General features: G+C 45.0%; 1 protein-coding gene and 1 long non-coding RNA gene across 3 annotated transcripts in view; one reads left to right on the top strand and one right to left on the bottom strand.

Annotated features, from left to right (window-relative positions):
- The window catches only part of LOC142015664 (uncharacterized), a 71,015-nt gene extending 65,944 nt beyond the window's left edge, over positions 1–5,071 (bottom strand). Inside the window, exons 1-2 of the long non-coding RNA XR_012646213.1 lie at positions 5,001–5,071; positions 4,371–4,435 (exon numbers count right to left, since the gene is read on the bottom strand). This is a non-coding gene — a long non-coding RNA (uncharacterized LOC142015664). The remainder of the gene's footprint in view (positions 1–4,370; positions 4,436–5,000) is intronic.
- Positions 5,072–5,905: 834 nt separating this feature from the next.
- NRBF2 (nuclear receptor binding factor 2) lies at positions 5,906–20,857 on the top strand. Of its 2 annotated transcripts, none has more exons than XM_074999469.1 (4): positions 5,906–6,032; positions 15,128–15,212; positions 16,253–16,293; positions 17,620–20,857. In XM_074999469.1, exons 1-4 carry the CDS (start codon positions 6,003–6,005, stop codon positions 18,334–18,336), a joined length of 873 nt encoding a protein of 290 aa, XP_074855570.1. In that variant the 5' UTR covers positions 5,906–6,002; the 3' UTR covers positions 18,337–20,857. The 2 variants fall into 2 exon arrangements, with proteins under 2 accessions (XP_074855570.1, XP_074855571.1); XM_074999470.1 differs by lacking the exon at positions 5,906–6,032 and adding an exon at positions 8,106–8,171.
- The last annotated feature ends 2,550 nt before the right edge of the window (positions 20,858–23,407 follow it).

Raw genomic sequence — 23,407 nt, forward strand, 5'->3', positions numbered from 1 at the left:
GTGCCAAATTTGACCATTCTGTGGTTAAATTTGGGGTAGCAAAGACACAGCGTTATTCAATTTGACATTCTTGGACTCTGGATGGTGTCCCACACTGCACCAATGTTCCTCTTAGGAAGGAACAATCAGCTGCATGCAAATAAAATGGGAAATGACTGCCTAGCGAGGAGTAATGTGGAAAGGAATCTGGGATTATAATGGTTCACAAGTTAAATATGAGTCAACAGTATAATACTATTGCAAAAAAGCACATGAAATTTAGAGATGTATTGGCGTGAGTGTTGTAAGACATGAGAAGTAAATCTTCTGCTCTACTCCATGCTGATACGGCTTCAGCCGAATTGTGTCCAGTTCTGGGTGCCATATTTCTGGAAAAATGTGGTCAAATTGGAGAAAGCCCAGAGAAAAGCAAGAAAAATGAGTAAAGGTATAGGTAGCACTCAGGAGGTACATCTCCCTGTCTGTGCGCCTGCCAAAATTTTAATTACTAAATAAGAAAATGGGGTGCCCTCACGTGCCCCTCTGGGTGGCCTTTCCTTTGCTACCAGCAACAACAGCCCAAGATTAAAATTCTAAAAAACATCACTTATGAGCCTTGGCAGCGGGTGAACCTAGAGCTGAAGAAGGCAATCTCCCAGCCCTGCACCTTCTGTCTGAGATTCTAACCTGCTACCCATGGGAATACCCCCACCATGGGCGGCCCACAGCCTGCAGCCTTCCCAGGCCCCCAAGGAGTATGAGTGGTCCACAACCCGCTTCAGACATGGCCAGCCTGTGGCCCACCTGCCACTCCTCTTGAGCACTTGTGGCCCACAGCCTGGCTGCACTGGAGCACAGGTGGCCCATAGTCCTAACCTTGCCTGAGTCTGCATTCCCAAGCATGGGGATGTTAGACAGTGCACGGTCCTGATCTCAGTGGGACTGAAGTACAGGCAGCCCCAGGAGCCATGCTGAATTCAGGACGAAAGCTGGGGCCAGAGTGTGGGCAGGACCAGCCGGGCAGTTTGGGAAGGCATTGCCTTCTCCTGCCTCTTATAACCTCCACCCATGCCTATGAGGGAAGATTGGAAAAATTGGGTTTGTTTAGCTTGCAAAAGAGAAGACTGAGACACAATGGATGTGATTTATCTTGACTTTAGCAAAGCTTTTGATATGGCCTCCCACAATATTCTTGTCAGCAAGTTAAAGGAATGCGGATTGGATATATGGACAGTAAGATGGATAGACAGCTGGCTAGAAGGTCAGGCCCCGCAGGTAGTGATCAACAGCTCCATGTCGGGATGGCAGTCGGTTTCTAGTGGAGTGCCCCAAGGTTCGGTTCTGGGTCCTGTTCAGTTCAACATATTTATCAATGACCTGGATGAGGGGTTGGATTGCACCCTCAGCAAGTTTGCGGATGACACTAAGCTAGTGGGAGAGACAGATACGTTGGAGGGTAGGGACAGGGTCTGGACTGACTGTAGCCAGACAAAATCTCCCCACTACAGACCAGCTTTTGCCTCCCCTCTAAGGTGCCTCAGAGCACACAGGGCACTGAACAGCAGTTAAACAGCACAGCCTTCCTAAAGGAGCCCAGATGTGCTGGCTCATCATGACCCTGAGAAACAGAAAACACAGATAGAGGGCTAGCAGGCTAACCATTAACGAACGGCCTCAGAGAACTGCCCTTGGCTGGCATTAATGGAGTGGTGCGCCACACAGCCATCCCAGAAGAGAAATCTCTGCCCTTGCAAAAGAATGTCCTGTACTCCCAAATTCTTTATCTCCTGTCTTACAAGTGCAAATTAAGTAAGAATTGCCCTTGTAAAAACTGGCGTCACAAAAGACAGACCAGTACGATCTGGCACCATAGATAAGAAAGAGGATACGTGACCCAAGGGGTATAAAGATGGGCCCAGCAGAACTCTGACTCTGAGTGCATCTTCACCAACTACCTGCTGGTCGGGTCAGGTGATTGCCTCCCGAGGTCCGCAACTGGGGACGCACAACCTCCTATTCGTCTTTCCGCGGAACTGAGTGACCAATCCTGGCTTGGCTATGCTGGTATCGAGAGACGCAAGGAGGGTAACATATACCCATATTAAGGTCTCCTTTTTGGTGCGCACAGTTAAAGATTTAGAGCTCTATAGATAGATGCTGTTGCATTAAGACGTCGTGGTATTGAATTGTAATGTAACCTGTTAACACCTGTACTCTGCTAGCATATAAGAAGTAGACAATAGCCTTTTGTAACCGCACGCTTATAACTGTAGCTTAATAAACTTGTAACTAGTTAAGATCTAAGCCTGACTGCTGTGACTCTCTGTCACTGTAACACAGCTGGCACAATAAAAAGAACTTTAACCGTTTGGTTTCCACAGCCCGGCCGTAGGGGAGAGTGCAAAGAGCCTAGCGTAGAGTCGTGCCACCTCCACAGGGCAGACTCCTGGGGCGCCCGCCAGCCAATCCTGGTTGCCCGCTGTGACGGGACAGTGCGTCCTAGCTGTTGAAGTCTCAGGTGTGGAAAGGCTCTTAGTGCTACCATTGGGGCACCTGTCAGTCAATCTTGGCTGCCCGCTGCGACGGAGATCCCTGCTCTAGCAGTAAAAGACTCGGGTGTTTAGGACCCTCGGGCATCCGTCAGCCTGGCCCAGGCTGCCTGCTGCAAAGGAGCCCTGCGCTCTAGCAGTTAAAGACTCGGATGGTAACAAGGGCATAGTTGGTACCTCACCGCACATTACCCAGCCACCGGCTAACACTTACTTAGACAAACTGGAAGACTGGGCTGCAAGAAATCTGATGAGGTTCAATCCCAAGCATTTTTACAGGCTGGGGTCCGACTGGCTCGGTAGTAGTTTTGCAGAAACGGACCTGGGAGTTGTAGTGGATGAGAAGCTGAACATGAGTCAACAGTGTGCCATTGTAGCCAAGAAAGCTAATGGCACATTAGGTTGCATCAAGAGGAGCGTTGTCAGTAGATCCAGAGAAGTGATTATTCCTCTTTATTCGGCTTTGGTGAGGCCGCGTCTGGAGTACTGTGTCCAGTTCTGGGCCCCCAATTATAGGAAGGATGTGGATACACTGGAGAGGGTTCAGCGGAGGGCGACCAAAATAATTAGGGGGTTGGAGCATATGACTTATGAAGCGGGGGCTTGATAACAGCCTTTAACTTACCAAAGGGAGGCTGCAAAGAGGCTGGAGAGAGGCTGTTCACAGTGGTCATGGATGGCAGAACACAGAAAAATGGTCTAAAGTTGTGGTTGGAAAGGTTCAAGTGGAACATTAGGAAAAACTTTTTCACTAGGAGGGTGGTGAAGCATTGGAATGGTCTACCCAGGGAAGTAGTGGAGTCTCCATCCCTGGAGGTGTTTAAGTCTCGCCTTGACAAAGCCCTGGTGGGGCTGATCTGATGGGTTTCATCCTGCTTAGAGCAGGGGGCTGGATTGATGGCTTTTTCAGGTCTCTTCTAGCTCTATTGTTCTATGATTCTATGATTACTGTTCTCAAGTACATAAAAGATTGTTACAAGGAGGAGGGAGAAAAACTGTCCTTCTTAACCTCTAAGGATAGGACAAGAAACAATGGACTTAAATTATAGCAATCAAGGTTTAGGCTGGACATTAGGAAAAAATTCCTAACTGTCAGGGTGGCTAAGCACTGAAATAAATTGCCTAGAGAGGTGGTGGAATCTCTATCACTGGAGATTTTTTAGCAGCAGGTTAGGTAAACACCTGGCAGGGATGGTTTGAAATGGTGCTTTGTCCTACCCTGAGTGCAGGGGAGTGGATTACATTAGCTTGTGGGGTCCCTTCCAGTCCTATGAGTCTATGATTTTGTGTGCAGCGGGAGCTGTGCTGTGAAGCTGATATGGATGAAGCTGATATTCTGGCAGGAGAATTTTTGGACTTGGAGCGATATAGCACCCAGCTGTTAATCTTTCTGAGAAGCACAAGGCAACTCCTCTCTAGAGTGAAAGGATGTCCCATTTTTAAAGGGACAATTGCCTATTTAAGCCCTCCTGCATGTGTCCCTATTTTTTTCTTGGGCAAATTGTACTGTATTTTCTATCCCCCTCTCCCTTCAGTACTGCTGGTCATATCCTTGCTTGCCAGCTGCCCATTTGGTAGCGGTAAGGGGTGAGCCCCATGGGTTACAATCGGTGGAGGGTGTGCAAGGCTGGTGGTTGGGCTAGACTGCAGTGTGAGGGGACAGCTACTTCCCCAATAGGTCCTCTTGGCCGGTAGGACCCGCTTAGTCCCTGTCCTGTTTCTAGCCAGCACTGGCTGCTTACTAGTGGCTGGTGAGTGCGGACAGATGGTGACCAGTTACGTGTCACTGCTGTTGCCCACCCATTGGCCCTTTACAAGCTTGCCCTCTCATTGTCCTCTTACCTGCTCAGCCCTCCTGCTGCTTCATATCTCTGCTATCCTTGGCATGGTGCGTCTTGCTCCCAGCACTGTGTGGAGAACCAGACACTGGTCAGATCATTCAGCTCACCAACACCTGGCTGGCGGGCTCCCTCTTTTCCTCATTGCCTCTGGCTGGGCTGGCAGATGTGGAAAGCTCAAGATCCTCTGGCCTGGGATGCTGGGCAGGAGCAGCCAAGCCCTGCATGTGCCAAAGCCCTCTACAGCAGTGGCACATGGAAGCTTCTCTAAGCTCTGGAGTGGTGGGGTGGAAGCTATTTCCTTCCAAACTGTTTGCTCTCAGAACCCACGGCTCTGCAGCATCCCCTCCATCAGCGGCTTAGGATCTTCTTCACATGCTGCCCCTGCCCCGGGCCCCGCTCCTAGGCTGTAAGAGGCTGTTGTGTCCTCCAGGCCTTCTACCCTGCTGAGCCACATCTCTATCCAGTTTTGCTACAACCACTGCACTCAGGTTCCCTGGAGCCTGGTGCACAATGCATCCAAGGCCATAACCTCTTCCAGCCAGGGTTCAGGAGGTGTCTGGGTTATGTCAGTAGTCAACAGCAGTTAGAGGTTTTAGCTGCCTTTCTGTGGGTAGGAAGGGACAAGTCATACCTACCCCCAGTCATCACACACCGGTGGCTGAAAGCAGCTCCAGTCCCTTCCCTCCTGCACAGTGCTGGAAGGCTGCTGCTAGCCAGGGTCTGGTGTGAACCTCCTGCACAGAACTCCGGGGCGGAGGGCTTGATACCTGGTGCTCCCTCACCCCACTGCGTCAGGAAGTTGCAGTACTAGGTACCAGGAGAGGTGGGTCTGTCCCAGGGGCCCGGGGAGGCGTGGCCCATGGAGAGCACTGGGTCAGGGATCAGTTCATCGCCCCCTAATCCCGTGAGAGAGGGGTACGGGAGCGGGTGTCACCCCTTCCCAGGCAAACCTTGCAGAACGAAAACAAGACTCAGCCCGCTTCGACTGTCCGTGCCACGCAGCTCCCCTCGTCCGCCTCTGAAGGCGTCTGAACACGAGTAACTACCAGCGGTCCCACAGCGACACAGCCTAGGGAAATATGGCCACGCCCTCTGCGACCCCCAGGACCGCCACCGCCCCGGAACCTCGAGCTGGTAAAGACCAGAGAGCGGGTGAGCCCAGCCCCTCCGCCTCCCCTTACGGCTCCCCGGGAGGCGCGCACCCGGCACTCAGACTGGATGCCCCGAGGCTGGCACGCGCCTCAGAAGAGGCTGGAGAAGCCCGGCCTCCTGCGCCAAGGACCAGCCCCTCCGCAGCCGCACACGCGGCAGTAGGGCTCCGCGGGGCCGGGCCGCTCTGGGAGCTGCCGGGGCGGGGAGAAGAGGCTCGCCTCCCGAGCCAATGAGAGTTCGCCTCAGGCGGTGCTCCGCTTCGACCTTCCCCGTTACCATGGAGACCATCCACTCTTCGTGTAAGGTTCGCGCATTTGGAAGTAGTTCTCGCGAGCTTTATAGGGAGCGTCGTGATGTCACGACGTGCGTGCTGGAGGCGGAAGTGTTTCGGTGTTTACAGCCGACAGAGCCGGAGCCGGAGCCAGAGCCAGGGGCGTCGGGACCAAGCCGCTGAGCCCATGTGCCCGCAGCCCCGCCGCCTATGGAGGTGATGGACGGGCCCCTCAACCTGGTGAGCCGCGCTCCGAGCGGGAGGGGTCGCTGGGCAGCGGGTACCAGCCGGCGGTGCAGGTGCAGAGCGATTCGGGGCAGTGGCCGGGTGGACGCGCCGGAGCCCTGGCCGCTGCCACTGCCGCAAGGGGAGGAGCTGGTCCCGTGGCAGTGGCGGTTGGACCTTCTCCTCCCGCCCTGCGGCAAAGGCCTTGAACTCCAGCCTGTGGGGCCCACCAGCAGGGCAGCCAGACGCCGCTGTACAAAGGCGGTGGGGAAATGCAGCCCCCGTGCAGTCATTGTCTGCTCTTTCCTGGTGGTACACATGCCTCAAAACAGGGTCATAGCGCTGTTCAGAAGTCGCCTCTGGCCAGGCCATCCCAGAGCCGCTTGTGAGTTAAATACAGCCTGTGGAAGAGACTCCTTGGAAGAATCTCAGACTTTGTAGGCAGTTGGAAACTCTGGTGTGACTCACAGGCAAAGGATGAAAGGTGATGGACAGATAACACCATGGCACTTGAAACTCTTTTGCACTGTATTTTGTAAGTTTATTTTCTCCAGGGCTGTGTAAGTATTTCAGTAACTTTGAAAGTGAGTTATAATTGGTCATACGACTGAGATTTTGGATGCTAAAGTGTCAGTAGCTGCTTAGGAAGAATGTTGGAGGAAATCAAATCAGACCAAGATCAGGATAAAGAATAGCGGGGGATGTGCCCTGTTTGTACTTCTATGAGTGATACAAGAGAGATGTCTGCCCATGCTTGATGGGGAGGGGCAGGACCCCAAGGTGATCCTGGGCAGGCCCAGACCTTGCATTGTGCTGGGGTAAGAGGAGCTTCATGGGGCTGGGGGGCTGAAAGGTGTTCCCCACTGCCATACTGAAGCCTTCACATCTGTTAAATAATTTTCCAGAATTTTAAAGTATTGTACACAGTATTTTTGTTCTTGGTACTGATTTCCCTGAGGAATAAGGTAGGACAAGTCTGCAAGATGAGAAAAACTGATGTGCAAGTACACATATCACTTAAAGGGGTTTTAGTGCTGTATACCAACCCAATTCCAAGTTTAATTCTGCTTAAAGTTATCTTTAAATAACTACATGCACCAATTCAGGTGTGTGGAGCAGTACATAAACCCCCAGAACTACATGCCTTCTTGACCTCAAGATAAATGGAATACCTATCTGGAGATCTGTAAACTGACTGACTGTACTGGAGCCTCATCCAACACTAAACTGTATATGGTAGGTACCTATGCTAGCTCTGCATTGGCCAGCTCAGCAGATGTGTATCCTTATTTTTAGTTTAAGGGAAATGTGGGTTCTTGATGAAAAACAGGCATGCTTCTGTCTAAGGGTATAGCGAGTCGTGTTTAGCAGAGAGGGTCTTCAGCATCTTAACCTTTGAGAAACTGTCTCCATTGTCTGGAAAAGTTTTGATATATTAGACTATTATTGGAGTGTTACTAAACCATGCCATATTTATTGTGGATGTGATAATTCTATGGAGAAGGTGTCATTAACTTAGTCAATCTATTGGCTTTGATACTTAGTGACAACGTGTAATCATTGGAATGTTTATGCTGTTTGTCTCATAACAGTGAATTTCTAGAGGGTCATGTTTAGTGCTTGCAAGGTGTCTTGAGTGAGTTTCATAAGGTGTGCCTAAAGATCAAGAAACAGAGCTTATTTGTACATTACTTGATTGGACCTTAGCTACTACAGGTTGAACCTCTCTAATCTGGAACACTCTCATCCAGCAAACCCATAATCTGACATGATTTTAGTTAGCTGGACGACCACTTACCATGGGTGCAGTCAGGTTTCCCGTGGTACCATAAAGTTCATTTCCAGCCATCAGTCCTGCCTCTCAGTGTTCTGTACTGTTATTTAGCTGTAATTTACCCCTAAATGTCTTCTCAGAGCCCAGTAAGCCATGGAAGCATTGGTAATGTTCCAGAAAATATTGACCAGTCATCCAGCAAATTCTTTCATCTGGCACCGATCAGATGCTGAGGGTGCCAGGCAAGAGAGGTTCAACCTGTACCATGATAAACATAATATAAAAGCATCTGAGACTGGGTCCTTGTGGTAGGAACACAAAAGCACTGTGGAAGAACTGATGAACAGTTGAAAATGGCAGTTACTGCAGGATGTTCAAATGTAAGTAGATCATACTACAAATATTATTTAAAGGGGTTTTAGTGCTTGCATCATATTCTGAAATGAAAACTATTTTCTGCATAACATGACTGCTGAATGCCCCAAGGTATTCTCTCAGCTAAGTCTGTTGAGCTTCCTTTCTAAGTTGTGCAATTGTGCAATTTCCTGTTAAGCCCCACACAGGGTTTCAGGGTTGTGGTGGAGAGAGATGCCTCTCCTCGCTAGCCCCAGCGCAAACCTGCCATGGCTGGGGGAGAGATGTTTTTTTCCCCAGCCTATCCTGGAGAGCCTATCTCAGGAGAGATTCCAGTGCTGCCCTGCTGATTAGTAGAGCACCAATAGACAGGTTTGTGTGTCTCCTGGTGGTGCATATTTGCATATGCATTGGTACGTATGACAAAATTTACTCTGCACGTGGTTGGAAAATATTAGAGGGCTCATCTGGAGCACTTCCTCCTCCTGTACCTGCAGCCCTGGTGCCACCCCAGAGTCAACACCCTCAGCCAGAGATCTCACCTCAACTTTCTGCCTCAGCCCTGGGCTCAGTCTCTGCTGCAAACTGTCCATATGTAGAATGTGTGTGTTTGTTTTTTGAGGTGCACCAATATGGACATGGTATCACACATCCCCACCTATTGTTGTGCATAACAAAACTGATTCCACACATGGACATACAAAATTAGAGGTAAAACTGCTCCCTATACTATCAACCGCTTAGCAAGTGACTGACTAAAGATTGGTATTCCTTGGGGGGGGTGGGGAGGCAGCCAGCATCTTCTGGAATGTTCTGAGAGTAGCCACAAGAGGAACAACCAGCTTGCTTAGTATTGAGGTTCTTTTCCTCACACTCTTCTCAGACTTTGTGAGGGAACACTCTCCTTTCCAGAGTGGGTGCAGGGGCACGTGCACATGTGCATGTTTTTCTATAAGGGAATGTACATCTTGTCAGCCGCAGTAGCTATAGGACCTGTCAGAGCAAAGTTTGGGGATACCTCTGGGAGGAAATTAAAGGTATCCTTTAGAGCCTCTAAAATGTTATGTTCTTCATTGTGCCCCATGATGATCACTTTGATTGATAATGATGAAAATTGCACACTAAAGGAACTGAGTGCCTAGAAATTAAAGGAGGTAAACGTACCTATACCCATTTGTTTGTGGTAGCCAGATTTCAAATTTTTCATTATCCCTAAAATGTGTAAAAGGGAGCACATGTAAGTCTTTTTTTTTTTTTTTTCAAATGACTTGCTACATATGTTCTCAAAAGGCCTTGAAAGTATAATTTTATAGTAGTAGTTGGTTTTGGCAAACTTATGTTTCAAGAAACACACACTTCTTTCTCTTTGGTATACCCCTCTGTGTCCCTTGCATCGATACTTATATACAAAAGCTCAGAAGTCTGATAATCTTTGTCATCCCAAATGTACACTGCAAAACTTGAGCTTCAAGAGCAAGAAGGATTAGAGTAATACAACTGAGAAAAGCTCTGAAAGCCTTTGGCAAGTTGCATGCATCAGTGGTCATAAATGCTGAAAGAGCTCAATAAGGACAAGGTTTTAACATTTTGTTTACAAATATTGTGAAAATGCTTACCTATCTATTGCTAAACTTTTGTTCAGTGACAGTGTGGCCCTGTGCATAGGGTCTAGCTCCTGGTCAATATTTAGCTCAGCGGCATGGTGGATAAATATCAATGATTTAAAGGCGGAAAAAAATTAAATCATATTTTAAATATTGATAAAATACTAAATTCTTCATTTTAAAATGAACTCATTAAATTTCATCACAAACATGCTACAACTACATTTAATAGCTCATGAAATGAATTAAGGGCTCTAGTTCAGAGGGTGGCAACCTGCAGCTCTTTGAGAAGTCATTTGTGGTTCTAAATGCTGTGGGATAATGTTGCCCTGTGTGCCCCCTTAAGGTGGGTGTGTACAAAATTTTGGCAGTGAGATGCAAAGTGATTGGCCTTGCCATGTGGCACTGTTTTAACCTTCATCTTTATCATAGCTTGGGAGGTGCTAACTTGGTGGCAGCACTGTGGCTCTGGAGGGCAGAGAACTCTCCGTGGAGTCAGTGCAGGGTGAGTCTCTGGAGCGGGGAGTGAAGACACTGGGCTGGACTCTGGCTGCTGGGCCCTGGTGCTGTGGCGTGTAGCAGAGCCAATGGGGTGGGACAGGCAGAAACCGGGGCAATGAAGGAGTGGCTAGTTACCCCTTTTCAGAGCAGCTCTGTGTGATGATTGTTATAGCACTAATGACCAGGGGTGCCCTGCTGGGGAGGGAGAGCGGAAGTTCTGAGCCGGGGTGAGCAACAGCTGACAAGATTAGAGGAAGTTGGTTCCTCAGGCAGGCGAGGCCTACGCCTGTTATATGTGCTACTGCTTTTTCACTTTGGTAAGCCCTGGCACAAATTGGATTTTAATAATATTTCCTCTAATCTTTTCCAGCTGTGAGTGGATTTTTTCCATCCATGTGCAGAATAAACTTTTTTTGTGCACTGAAGCATATGCGAATGTGTGCCACTAGCAGAAATGCAAATCTAGCTGTGGGCACTCTGCTCATCAGCTGGGCGGTATTTGAATCTCTCTTGAGCAACTCTATGAACATGGTTAAGGGGTGCACTACCTCAGGGGGCAAGAAACTTCCTAATGGAGTACAGTGAAATCAGTGCCCCCCCCCGAAGCCTTTGCTGGCTCCCTGCCTCACCCCCACCATTGCCAAGGGAGCATGGCACATAACTTCCCAGGCATTGGGCAGGCTGGGGGGGCCCCTGCTAAGTGCAGGGACAAAAAGTGGGGCCTAACATAAAAAGTTTACTCACCTGTGCTATACTATATATGCCTAAATTGACCCCCTTTGATCCCCAATTAATTTCTGGTATTTATTGCTGCTACATAGGCCTGATCTTGGAGCTTACTAGGACTCAAAAAAGGGTTAAATATTTACATGGATCACATTACAAATCATTGTGGTCTTAAAATAGGGGTTACAAAAAGTATGGTTTGATACTTAGTAAGGACTATCTCATTCACATGCATTGTGGCTCTTGATGTATTGATTTTGTAACCGGATTTGAAAAAAAAGGCTTTTTCCTGCTATTTTTTTTTTTTTTTTTTCATTCTCCTTCCCTAGTCAGTCCAGCCTAACTACCAGCTCTTGCTTCGTGACAGGTCTGGGGTTTACAGATCTGTTTCTCATAACATTGAAGGAACATGCAAAGAGACACAGGCTGCGTAGTTTTTTGTTTGTTTTTTTTTCTGTGCTTATGTGGTGGTGGACCTAGGCGAAGCACACTGGAAGCATTAAAGGTATTGTCTTAAAGACAGAGACAATATCTAGGAAAGGATAGATATAGTAGAGAAAGGAATAGTGGAATGGATTAAAAAGGAAAGACCTTCATCCCATACACAGATTTCTCTATTCCTCCATGTTTTTGCCTCTGAAAAGCTGTCATGGCTTCTGGGTGGCTAACTCAAGAATTGCCTGTCCTTTTGGAGATTCTAGAACCAGCCACTCAATGAAGCAGCCATTTAAGGTGTCACGAAAATTTATCTGTGCATCCCATCCTGCGGTGAAATGTACCCAGTCAATAGGGGGGTAATTGAAATCCACCATTTCTGAGATTTTTTTTTTTAATACCCTTTCTAATTTCCTTTTAGCATTTTACAGTCACAATCACCATCTTGTTCATCTGGTCAGTAATATCTTTACTGCTATATTCTTACTGTCAAAGCATGGAATTACTATCCATAGAAATTCTTTACACAGTTAATATTCATTAACTGAGTTGAGAATGAGATACCAGCCTATGAATTACAACTCATTCATTGTTCCACTATCCCTGCTAAATGTGGGCTTTCAATAGGAAGGATGGGCACCTTACACTTTCAGCTAGTAATATTGACTGAACTGTTACCTCCTGCTGCTCCCATTGGTCACAATTGGCCATTTTCATGCTTCCCCATGCTGCTGCTGTTCTCCCAGCTGGGATGGGTGGGTGGGAGCAGCAGCACATGCAACACTTCCTCCCCTCCCCAGGTAGGGCCTGTGTGGTTGGATCCAGTATAGCTTGCTTGGCTCTGGCCAGCGAGGACATGTCCTCTTCCCCCACCTCGGGGGGAAACTGGTGCTAGTAAAATAGTGAGAAACAGTTTTCTCTCCCCACCAAAGAGAGCAGTCACAAATCTAATTACTGCATTTTTTTAATGTCATCATTATGGAAGCATGTTCTGGAATGGTGCCCAAAGTATGAATGGGGATATGAATGTTTAGTATGTCTGACAAGTACTTTTGCAGTGTTGGCTACAAGATTAATCGACAGCCCTAGAAATGACCCTTAAAAGGGACTCTCCTGTAGCCAGAGGATTCCCTTTCACACAACTTTATTGTAACAGTATTAGAAATTTGTCTGCTTCTCTGTTCTCCAGGGCTACGTCTACACTACAGTGATCTGTCGAGAGAAGTTAGTCAGACGCAATTGTGTGGCAAAACTTCTATCAACAGATCACATCCACACACAAAAGCAGGTGGAAAGAGCAATCTGCTCTGTCAACAGGGAGCAGCCAGCCTGCTCCTCTTTCAACAGAACAGACAACTGGCAGCTCAGCAAACAGAGCTGTCTGGTGAACCCAAAGCCCCCTATGTCAACAGGGGGCCCCCGGAGCGTCCACACGGCTTTTTTGCCAACAGTTCATTATACCTAAGCTCTTTTACATACTTTGCTTTATCTAATTCTTGACTTCCCTGCTGCCTCCTTCTGCCCCTCTGGTCTCTGATTTGCTCACCTTGATGGTAATTTTTCTGATTTGTCAACCTTGATTACTATTTTTGCTTCTCTGTGCCTTAAATATCGAGTCTGTTCTGGTTTGGCTATGATCTGAAGAAGTGGGTCTGTCCCACAAAAGCTCATCACCTAATAAATTATTTTGTTAGTCTTTACAGTGCTACTGGACTGCTTTTTTTGTTTTGATAGTATATAGAGTAGCACGGCTATCTCTGTTACTAAACCTAAGCGTGAAGAGGCACAGTGCTACTGGTAGATGTGTTGACTTTGTCAACAGTCTGACAAAGCACATTTTGTATGTAGATGCTCCTGGGATGTTTCCAACAAGTCACCCCCCTCCCCCCACAGACATAGCTGAGGAGTGCAGTCTAACCAAGCCACCCTCTGGTTTTCAAAGTACAGTTATTGTAAAACAAACAAAACCAAAGATGCAGGAAAACATCAACTTGTTCATAGTTGCACCTACTCCTTCTGTTAAAGAGGACATGCTGATGCTCCCTGTTACAGCACTGTCAGGTTGCCTGTTTGGAGCTTTCTGCCTCAGAAGTCAAAAAGAGGCAATGGACTTTCTCCTGCTCTAACATGCTAACTGTTTGCTCACTAGTACACCTTCCAAGTCATGCTGAGTCTGCCATAACTCATCTAAGCCCTGTCAAGTGATGGCAGAAGCACCTTTATAGACTTACTGAAGAACATGTTCTGGGACCCATTAATGATCTTTGCCCTGGTGTGCACTTTCGTGACAGGTTGAGTTTCTTACCATTTTAATTCTCCAGGAACTTAATGGCTTTTTAGAAAGTGACAAGTGTTCTGGCTACTATTTCTAGTCCACAAACCAAGGATTAGAGGGGGAGTTTATCACTGTCCAGCAATTCCACTAGCACACCAGCGCTACAGAGCTGGCATAAGATCCCTAGGGAATATTAGTGGTCTGTTGGGTCATTGGTGGGATCTGGCTTCCACCACATCCTTCCCCACCTCCACAGAGGCTCCAGTGAATAGTATCCCAGGATGAGCCTGCACCAAGCATGTGGGCATGGGAAGGGATGTGGTCAAAAACATTCTTCTGCCTTGGATGACGATGTCCCTTTGCAGTCCTAGCTGCAGCAAGGGCACAGATGGGTTCCATCCCTAGAGCTGCTCCAACCTGTGCCAGAGCTGAATGGGGTTCCCTTTGTCCCTAAGCTATTGATTCAGATGAATCTGGTGCTGCTGTAGAGTCTACTGAGCTAAGTATTCATTGGTTTTTTTTTTTTTAAATCAGAAAAGTGTATATAGATCTTTCAGACATCTACTCTTCAGGGTCATAAAGGAAATGAAAAGGAGTGAGGTGGTACAGTCCCTTCACAAGAGAAGGCCATATGTGGTTGATGTCACATATTGCTTAGAAGATCCCAAGCCTCTCACATAAGCACAGATATCTCTATGGAATAGGAATCAATAAGGGCAGTTCTGAAGGATTGTTTCCAGTAGCTCATGGTGACTGCAGCAGTGGTGTTTTGGCATTGGTCCTGGACCACTGCTTTAAGATGCACTATTTGCCTCTGTGTGTAAATGTTAGCAGGGTGAAGACTCACAGTAGCTGACACTTTATAAAATGGATGGCACAGCAATCTTTCATGTCCTGTATGCTATCAACTGGAACTCTCAAACCAGCATTTTAACAATAAGTAAATTTTAGTTACATTTTTCCAAAAGTACAATATAGTGACAGTAAATACAGACAGCATAAATGTAGTGTATGATGCTACAGTTGTTGGTAAATAAAGCATTCTGCATATATTTTTCTTTAATATCTAATCTTTTTTGTTTAGTGTCATGCATTGCTAGGTATACCTCTCTATTATCCAGAATCTGAATATTCGGCAACCTCCCAGTCCTGGAGCTGCCGGATATGAAAGAGCTTATCTGTATATACTCAATATGAAATAGTTTTTCCATGGCTGTTCCTTGTCAAACCTTTTGCATACTTGCACAGTACATTTGTGCACAGAAAGTGAGCATCATAGGAAGTTCTCTGCTTCTCAAAGGTTAGAAAGGAGACTTTGGGTTACGAATATGACAATGTATGATGTGTAAACGCAGGATTCTCTTTTTTGCAAGTTAATATAAAAGAGTTCTTGCCACTTCAAGCTTTGTCTTGATTAAAACTACATTTTGTTTCTCTTAAGGCTCATCAGCAGAGTAGACTAGCAGACCGGTTGTTGGCATCAGGGAAATACGAAGAAGTAATTTCTTGTCACAAAAAAGCAGCTGGTATGTATTACCTTTTCAGAAGAGATTTATGACCCATGTTCAAAAGTATCCTTGAAACTTGTTCAAGCCAAGTAACTAGATACATACAGGTTGAACCTCTCTAATTGAGAGCTCTCTCATCTGGCAACAGCCATAATCCTGTGTGATTTTTAGTTAGCTGGATGACCAGTTATCATAAGTGTAGCCAAGGGTCCTGTGGTCCTCAAAAGCTGGTTTAGTACTTCAGTCCCTTCTGGTTATAGCTGCTTAGCAAGTGACTTCCAGCAGTTCAGTGGGCTGGCTCTCTTTAAACTTTCAGCATTAGCAAATATGTACTGCTTGAATGTTTAATAGATTATAGTAAATTTGAACACTTCTCATATCTAAATTACTGTTTAAATAGGTTTGCTTTTTTAAAAAAATGCACTTTGAATAAAAATCATTGATTTTATCCAGGCTGGGAGCCATGGATATTGCTTCTGTCCCATCAGCAAAGTAGTCAAAGTGTGGTACTAGTACAGAACAGTGATAATACTGTATAGAGTGTTCTTGTATTTCAGCTGTATGTTCTTAAAGTGGATTTAGAATAAGACTCTGGGTCCTAGCTGTGCCATTTCTGTATGTACTTGTTTTGTGGGTGGAAGGAGGTGAGGTGGAATGCTGCTGTTCTTCCTCTGGGGAATTCAGCAAACTTTAGCTTTGAGATGGAAAAGGCTGTAATGAAATTCCATTTACAGGCTCTCCTCAGAGGTGAAGCAGTTAGAACCATGCAGTCAAATTTGCAATGCATAATATAGCAGGATGAGCTATATGATGACATAGAAGCAATTTAACTTTTGATATTAAACTTGTATATTTAAAGCAGTTCAGGGCAGATACACACATGCACATTCCCAGTAACAACTTGGCTGTGTACTCATCTCTTTGTCTTTGCATTCAGTAAATGTGATCAACTGGGTCTGAAAACATTTAAAAATACTTATTATTGTTTTCTTTAAAGTTAGACTATTCTAATTTTAGAATCCCTGCTTAAGCATTTACCCATTTGTTTTTTTGTGCAGCCTACCTTACAGAAGCCATGAAGTTGACACAATCTGAGCAGGTGAGATTGCATATAGCTTGTATTTCACAGCTGGGAAACTGAGGGCGTTATCATACAAAATACACTTAACTCTGGCCTTTGTGCATGTGACTGTTAGACTATGTTCCAGTTGTGTGATTATACATCTTACGCCATAGTCATGTTACCTAGTTTGAATGAGCTACATTTTTGACAAATGCCTGTCTGTCTAAAGCACTGTTCTAGTAGCTGGGGATAGCTGGAGAGTGGAGTAGAGCTGGGCGAATAGCTCATTATTAGCCATTATATAATAGCCATTATTTTAGTTCACTGGCAGGTCTGTAACAGATGAGACATTTCCCTTTGGGGCAGACTAGAGATTAATTTTGGGCTGGACATTATATTTATTGGACCTGAAACAGGCTTTTGGGGTCCACGTGTGTGCTTGTGAAGGAAGCCTCCCTTAACCAGCGGTTTGAGCATTTGCTGGGGGCCTGGGAAGCCTACTCAAGTCCCCCTTTGCCTGATATGGAGCAGGAATTTGAACTTGAGTCAAATTCCTGGCAGAGAAGAGGCCTGGCGCTGGGACATTCTGTGGCAGAGCTGTCTCATTCCTGTTCGAAGCTGTTCCACTTACTAGAACAGTCATTGGAGCAGGGACTTGACCTTGGTTCTTTAAGTGAGCACCTTTGTCGCCAGGTTGCAAAGATATGCACTCCTTAGGAGTCAGTGACTATAAATGTGTCACTATGAAAGTTGAAAAGTAGATTGCCCCACTCTGCCCCCAATTGTTCTTGTTTAAACAGAGCTGAATCGTTTTTAAGCCAAGTCTGGAACATCTACCCCAATGGCTCAGCAGTTGGAGTGACTCAGAGGGTCAATTTGAAAATACAGACATATACTAATTATTGCGGTCTTTGCTGCTTGGTGGGGGAGATGGTATTAATGCATCCAAACCCAGTGCTCTAACTAGATACTACAACAAAAGGATAGGTTTTAAAAGCACGTTATTAAATTACTGCCCAAATAAGGCATCTCTCATCCCAGGTACATTTGTGGATTGTCACAAGCCATACAGATGTTTTGTTCTCTCTTCCATAATGTCCATATGAATTCAAAGAAGTTAAATATCCAAAAACTAAGTAGTCACCTTTAACATTTCCATTTCACACACAGGCTGCAGTTACATTAAGTTTGATGGCTTAATGCCCAATACTGCATTACTGGAGCTAGAGAAAGAGGGTTTCCCCTCCAGGAAGGGCTAAAGTGAAGATTCTTCAAACACTTAAGCATATCTATAAATTGTCTTGCAAATACGTTTGTAGGAATATGGTCTATATATTAATTGTCAATCTTTTTCTTGGACAGGCTCAGTTATCACTGGAATTACAAAGGGATAGTCACCTGAAACAGTTATTGCTCATCCAGGAGAGGTGGAAAAGGGCAAAGAGAGAGGAAAGGCTAAAAGCACAACAGAGCGCAGACAAGGATAAGTCTCCACATCGTCAGACCTCTTATAAGCCATCACCTGAAGAATCTGAAGACCAAAACATATTGGTCCCTGTTACTCAGAAATACAGTCCTTCTGTAGATAAGCATCTTCAGGAAACTCAGGGTGTCTTTGACAGGGAGCCAGATACACTATTATTTCTGCTTCAGAAAAGAGAGGAACAATTGGAAGTGTGTATTGGGAACAAAGCCCCAAAAGATGACAAAACAATAATAGAGGAGCAGGCAACCAAAATTGCAGATTTGAAACGGCATGTGGAATTTCTTGTAGCTGAAAATGAGAGATTAAGAAAAGAAAATAAGCAGCTAAAAGCAGAAAGGCTTAGACTCCAGAAGGCTCCAGTAGAAAAGGAGTTGGATGTAGATGCTGATTTTGTGGAGAAGTCAGAATTATGGGGTCTGCAGCAGCATTCAGAAACAGCTTCTTCTGCCTCAACTTGGCAGAAGTTTGCAGCAAGTGCAGGGAAGGCTAAGGACATTCCAATACCCAATCTTCCTCCTTTGGACATTCCATCACCTGAACTCCCTCTCCTGGAGCTCTCTGAAGACATATTGAAAGGACTTATGGACAGCTAAACACAGACCATGAAAAATGCTCATGAAATGTAGTTAAAGTGAAAAAAGGGAAAGCCACCAGGACAATGATGATCCAAGAACAGCATGGAACAATCCTGTGTGAGAAAAGGCATTACAGCAACTGTCACTGTGAAATACACACAATCGGATCAGTTTCATAGAGCTTAAGGGTACCATAAAGTGGTAAATGCAAGCTTGTACATCTTTCTCATGATGTTTAAACCAAATGACTGCTTGGAAAACATTCAGACACAATCCTTCAGGGCTTTGAAGTAATGCTATGTGTAATAGGTATCTATAATGCCATAAATGATGCAGAACTTAGCTTATGGTTGCTGGATGGCTGCCACTTCAGCTGGAAAGATGCTTTCTATCAAGCATTCAGTTTGTAAGCATTTCATTATGCACAGTTTTGTTAATGAAGAGGTGTAGAAGTTACACCATATCTTCATGAATCAATGTGCCACACACTTCTCTCCTGAGATGATTAATCTCAGATTAATCAGGAGAAATATATAAACTTTCTACGAAGGAGCCAAGTTATTTGTTCTGTGGGGAATTTTTGTTTACATAACTAATCAAGGTGCATCAAGTTTAACTCTGGGTTTCTATATTAAATTTCATTTGCTTAAAAAACCTGAAGAAAAAGTACCCTTTTCTTCAGAGGTGCATGAATGGAAGTGGGCAGTATTGAATTGCACAAAGGAGATATGTTTACATCTGTAAATCAGTCACCAAGGTTATGAAAATAAAAAATATTAAGTCATATTCAACACCATAACTGTGGTTGAAAACAGTCGCCATGAACTTTAAAGTACCAGGCTTGAACGATAAGATTTGTTACATTAAAAACAGCTAGTGGTAAAGGGAAAATGGAGCCCAGCTTCTAGCTCTTCACCTTTGGGTGCATATAGGGAATTTGGGAGCAGTCAAGGAGTTATGGCAGTCTGCGAAATAAGACAGTCTGGACAATTTTAAGAGATGATATAATGAGCAGGGCAGGTTCCAAAATAACTAATTCAGTGAAGATTTAAAGCACAAGTGCAATGTTTTTCTCTGCCTCCTCGACAGAATGAGCTTGTTCCCACTGCTTTAGTAACTGCTGAAGTGCATACAGGAAAACCATGGCCTCTTATTCTTAACCTCTATGCAAATTTTCTTCTTTCCCTCAATAGGCAAGGGACAGAGGAAAGAAAATGCAGGCAAAACCACTGGACTTGCTCAAGGAATGGGTTTGCATTTCCTCACAGCTCAAAAATGTTGCTGTATTCTGACATTGACAAATCCTCTACTTCACTGACTTCTGTATACCTAGAAAGGGGAATGATGAACTTCCAAGTCAAATAACCTTAGTTAAAATGCAACTGTAGTAATTGCTTACAAGTAAACTAAAAAGCTAAAATGCCATCAAAGTGTGGAAATCAGACTAAACCCTGAAGTCCTAATTAATTGTGCTGTCTCTGATCCCTCAAAAAAATGCTACTAGATGTTGTGGAATCATTTCAACTATTTTTATGTAGCTGTCATAGCTGTTGTCTGGCATTCTCCTGGTAGTTGACAGGAAATGAATTTTGGACTAGCCACCACTACTGAGACATAATTCAAGTCTTAAACCGTATCCATTCTGCTTCATGCCAAGCAACTTAACTACAGAAGATATGTACTCAAGAAGGCAAAACAGTGACTGTGAAAAGAAACCTCACACTTTATTCTCCAGCCTAGGTAAGGGTTCAGGACAGCTTACCCCACAAATTGAGTAAGGGTGGCTACAGTAGTAATCCAAAGACTAAGCTCTTCAATTTCTCCTTAGTGACAAGCTATAGCTACCTCACATCTTTCCCTTCCACCCTGAAATTAGCACAGTGCACTTAAAACCCTCTACAATAAGTATGACAGTGGATGTGTCAAAGGAAAGTGCCACAATCACAACTAGACAATATGGAATAAACTGCCAGTGACATCTTTTCCTAATGTCTGGGTGGAAGTTGGCTATCATACAAAGGGTGGTGGTTTGTTTTTTTTTAAAATCCATGGTGTGGATGTAAGATTCTCCCCAAACACCTAGTTCATACTTGGATCCTGTTAAACAGTTTCCTAGACAGCAATGAATTCTGCAGGTTAGTTATGTAAAATATGTGCTTTTATCAGATTTAAATGTGTTGCTTTTTAGTTCATTTCCCTATTCTTATATCATGAAAGAGGGCAAGTGGACACCTGAAGTTACCTTCTGACATTTCCCCAAACAGTCCCACTCTCTTCCCACGTGAAGCCATTCCATCAGTTCATGGAACGGCTTAATCATTTTTTTTTTTTACACAGTATTTGCTTTTGATTGCTGGTATGTGCTGAGTGACAGCTTCCACAGAGCTGTCTGTAGCAACACCCAACTCATGCTCACTGCTTTTGCATCTCCAAAGTATTTTTTGTGAGAGATTCTGCCATCTGGTGGACAAAAAGTTATTTCCTCTATTAAAATAGGAGAGCACATTGTTTCAAGTCTTTTGTTTCCCCACTGTTACGATTGTCAGTCTAGTCAACCCTTAAAATTATTATTCAGTGTAAAAGAAAATATGCTGGGGGGGTGTGGAACGACACGGCGCACCATATAAGCCATTTGGATGATTAAGAGCCCACAGCTACCCCTCTGAAGCGCGTATGGCTCTTGGTTTCAGATTATCAAAAATATTTTTGTCATAGGGGCTAATTCAAAGCATTTTAAAGTTGATTGAAAGATGTTCCTGGGCTTTGATCAGGTCCGTAATGCATTACACTTGACATCTATACAATTCAATAATGCGTACTTTGAAAATTTCTCACCAGAAACTAAATGTAAACATAGGCCGAGACAGACAGCTCAGTTCAGAGAACACTTGCTTTACCACAGAAACCACTGTTGTCTTGGCATCTAGAAGTGTCCCTTTGGGAAGTAGCCAGCATATGCTTTGCAAAAAAGTGTGTGTTCTATGGAATCTCCCAGCATATCTCAGTAGTGGGAAAATCCATGGAAACCTACGTGAAATTTTTGGGTAGTAAAAATCTACCAAACCTAACACCCATAGCTACTTGCTGTCAAAGCTAGAAAACAAAAATGTAAAACCGCTCCGTTTTAAATGATGGTTTTATGTTCAGAGAGGCAGAATGTTATGCCCTCTTCTAAGGAAATTTATTTTTGAGAAAGTTACCTTGGTAAGATTTTCAAGTCTTCATATTAACAGTAGTTTCTAGCACGTGCTGTATCCAATACGCTTGTCGTTCACCACGTGGTGAACTGGACACCACTGTGTGGTGGAATGTGTCTTCCTAAAGCCGCATAGGTGGAGTGCCCTCTGCCCACTCTGCATGCGTGCCCCCACTTGGTGAGACAAGCTTGCAGCCCTGGTGCAGCTCCAGTCCCAGCTCTGATGAGTCACTGGCAGTTTGAGGGAGGGGGCTGGGCTGATCCTTAAACTTTTTATTGTACACCACTGTTCTATTACAATCTACAGTGTACATCAGCGCATCTGATGAAACAGGTCTTTGCCCATGAAAGCTTATGCTCCAAAAAATCTGTTAGTCTATAAGGTGCCACAGGACTTCTCGTGTTTAGTTCACATTAAGTTGCTTTCAATGTGGTTGGCTGCCATAGTGAATGTTCGTGGCTATTTTCAGCAGAACAGAAGTGACACCTCAGATTACAGTCAACTGCACATTCAACATAATTCCCATTTACAGGAAGTCCCCTACTTACGAACAGGGCATTCCAAAAGTTCATTTCTAAGTTGGTTAGTTGGAATTTGGAATGCATTCTCTCATAGAAACAATGCTTATGAAGGGTGGTCGGGTCCCCACCCTAGCCCACAAAAATCTCTAACTCATAACTTAGATGGAAGTATTCCATATTTACAATAAAATAGTAGAAATAGCTTTTTATTCAATCTTAAGTGCTGGGACTTGAGGACAGCCAGGTTTAATTAGAGGAGAATGAGAAGGCAGATGGAAATTCTGAAGGGGACTACATCAGGGCATTACTTGCCCCTCTTGTGGGGGCTGTGTCATTTCCTTCATCCAGCCCTTCCCCTTGTCATGCCCTGCCATGGGCTGCACCCAGCTCATGCTCCCCAGCAGGCAGTGAGTGGTGCAAGTGTGGGCTGGAGCACTCCAGAGGAGAAGGGGTAGAAGGGCAGCTGGAAAAAATCAGCAGTATGCCCTTCAACATGCCACGTTTCTCTAGCTGTCCGCAGGACTGCTGCTCCTCCTGAGTCCTCTGGACCACCAGTCCCGCCACTCACCAGCACCTGCGCCTCTTGTTTGCTCTCCTGAGGCTGCAGGTGAACTTCTATTTGTATGTGCATGGGATGTTTGTAACTTGGGAGTGCAGACTTGGTTATCTTTATGCCTCTCCTCCCATTCTATAAGTGGTGGTGGAATAGAAGAGACTTTTTTAGAAGTGGTTAAGGATTGTGACATAAAAGGAAGCCAGCAAAACCAAGAAAAAAATGCTCAGTTAACTTTCACCAGCCCTTAAAATGTCTTACAGAACAGAACTCAATATGTGAGAGGCAAAGTCTCTGCTGTAGAATCTCTTAAAGTTGATCCCAGATATGCAATTCTAGCCACGCCATTAGTGTAGCTAGAATTGACCTATCAGGACTGACGTTGTTCCCTGGTGTAGATCAGGGATCTTTGGGCTCAAGCTGATGTCCCTTACTGCATGTGTCAGCATGGAGTACCAGGGTTGATGGCTGAGCCCAGACTGATTGATTTTGCCACATCTTCACACAGGTGGCAAAATCAATCCTTAGAAGATCAATCACAGCATGTTAAACCCCACCTCCCCAGTATAGACATACCTTTAGAGCCCTTTCACTAAAACTGGTCAAATATTAGGGTAGTTATACACTAGACCTGATAGTCAATGCTAGTTATGCAATTACAGTTACAATTGCATAAGTGGAATTGACTTATCTAGTATCGACTTATCTGGCTGTCCTCACAGAGGGAGGACAATGGGACTGTTCCGCCTGTTGAACTCCCTTACCTTACTCCTTGTGATAATGAGACGTACAGGGATCAACTGTTGAGCCCTGATAGT

This window comes from Carettochelys insculpta, chromosome 7, assembly GCF_033958435.1.
Source record: "Carettochelys insculpta isolate YL-2023 chromosome 7, ASM3395843v1, whole genome shotgun sequence".
NCBI classification, from domain to species: Eukaryota; Metazoa; Chordata; order Testudines; family Carettochelyidae; genus Carettochelys; species Carettochelys insculpta.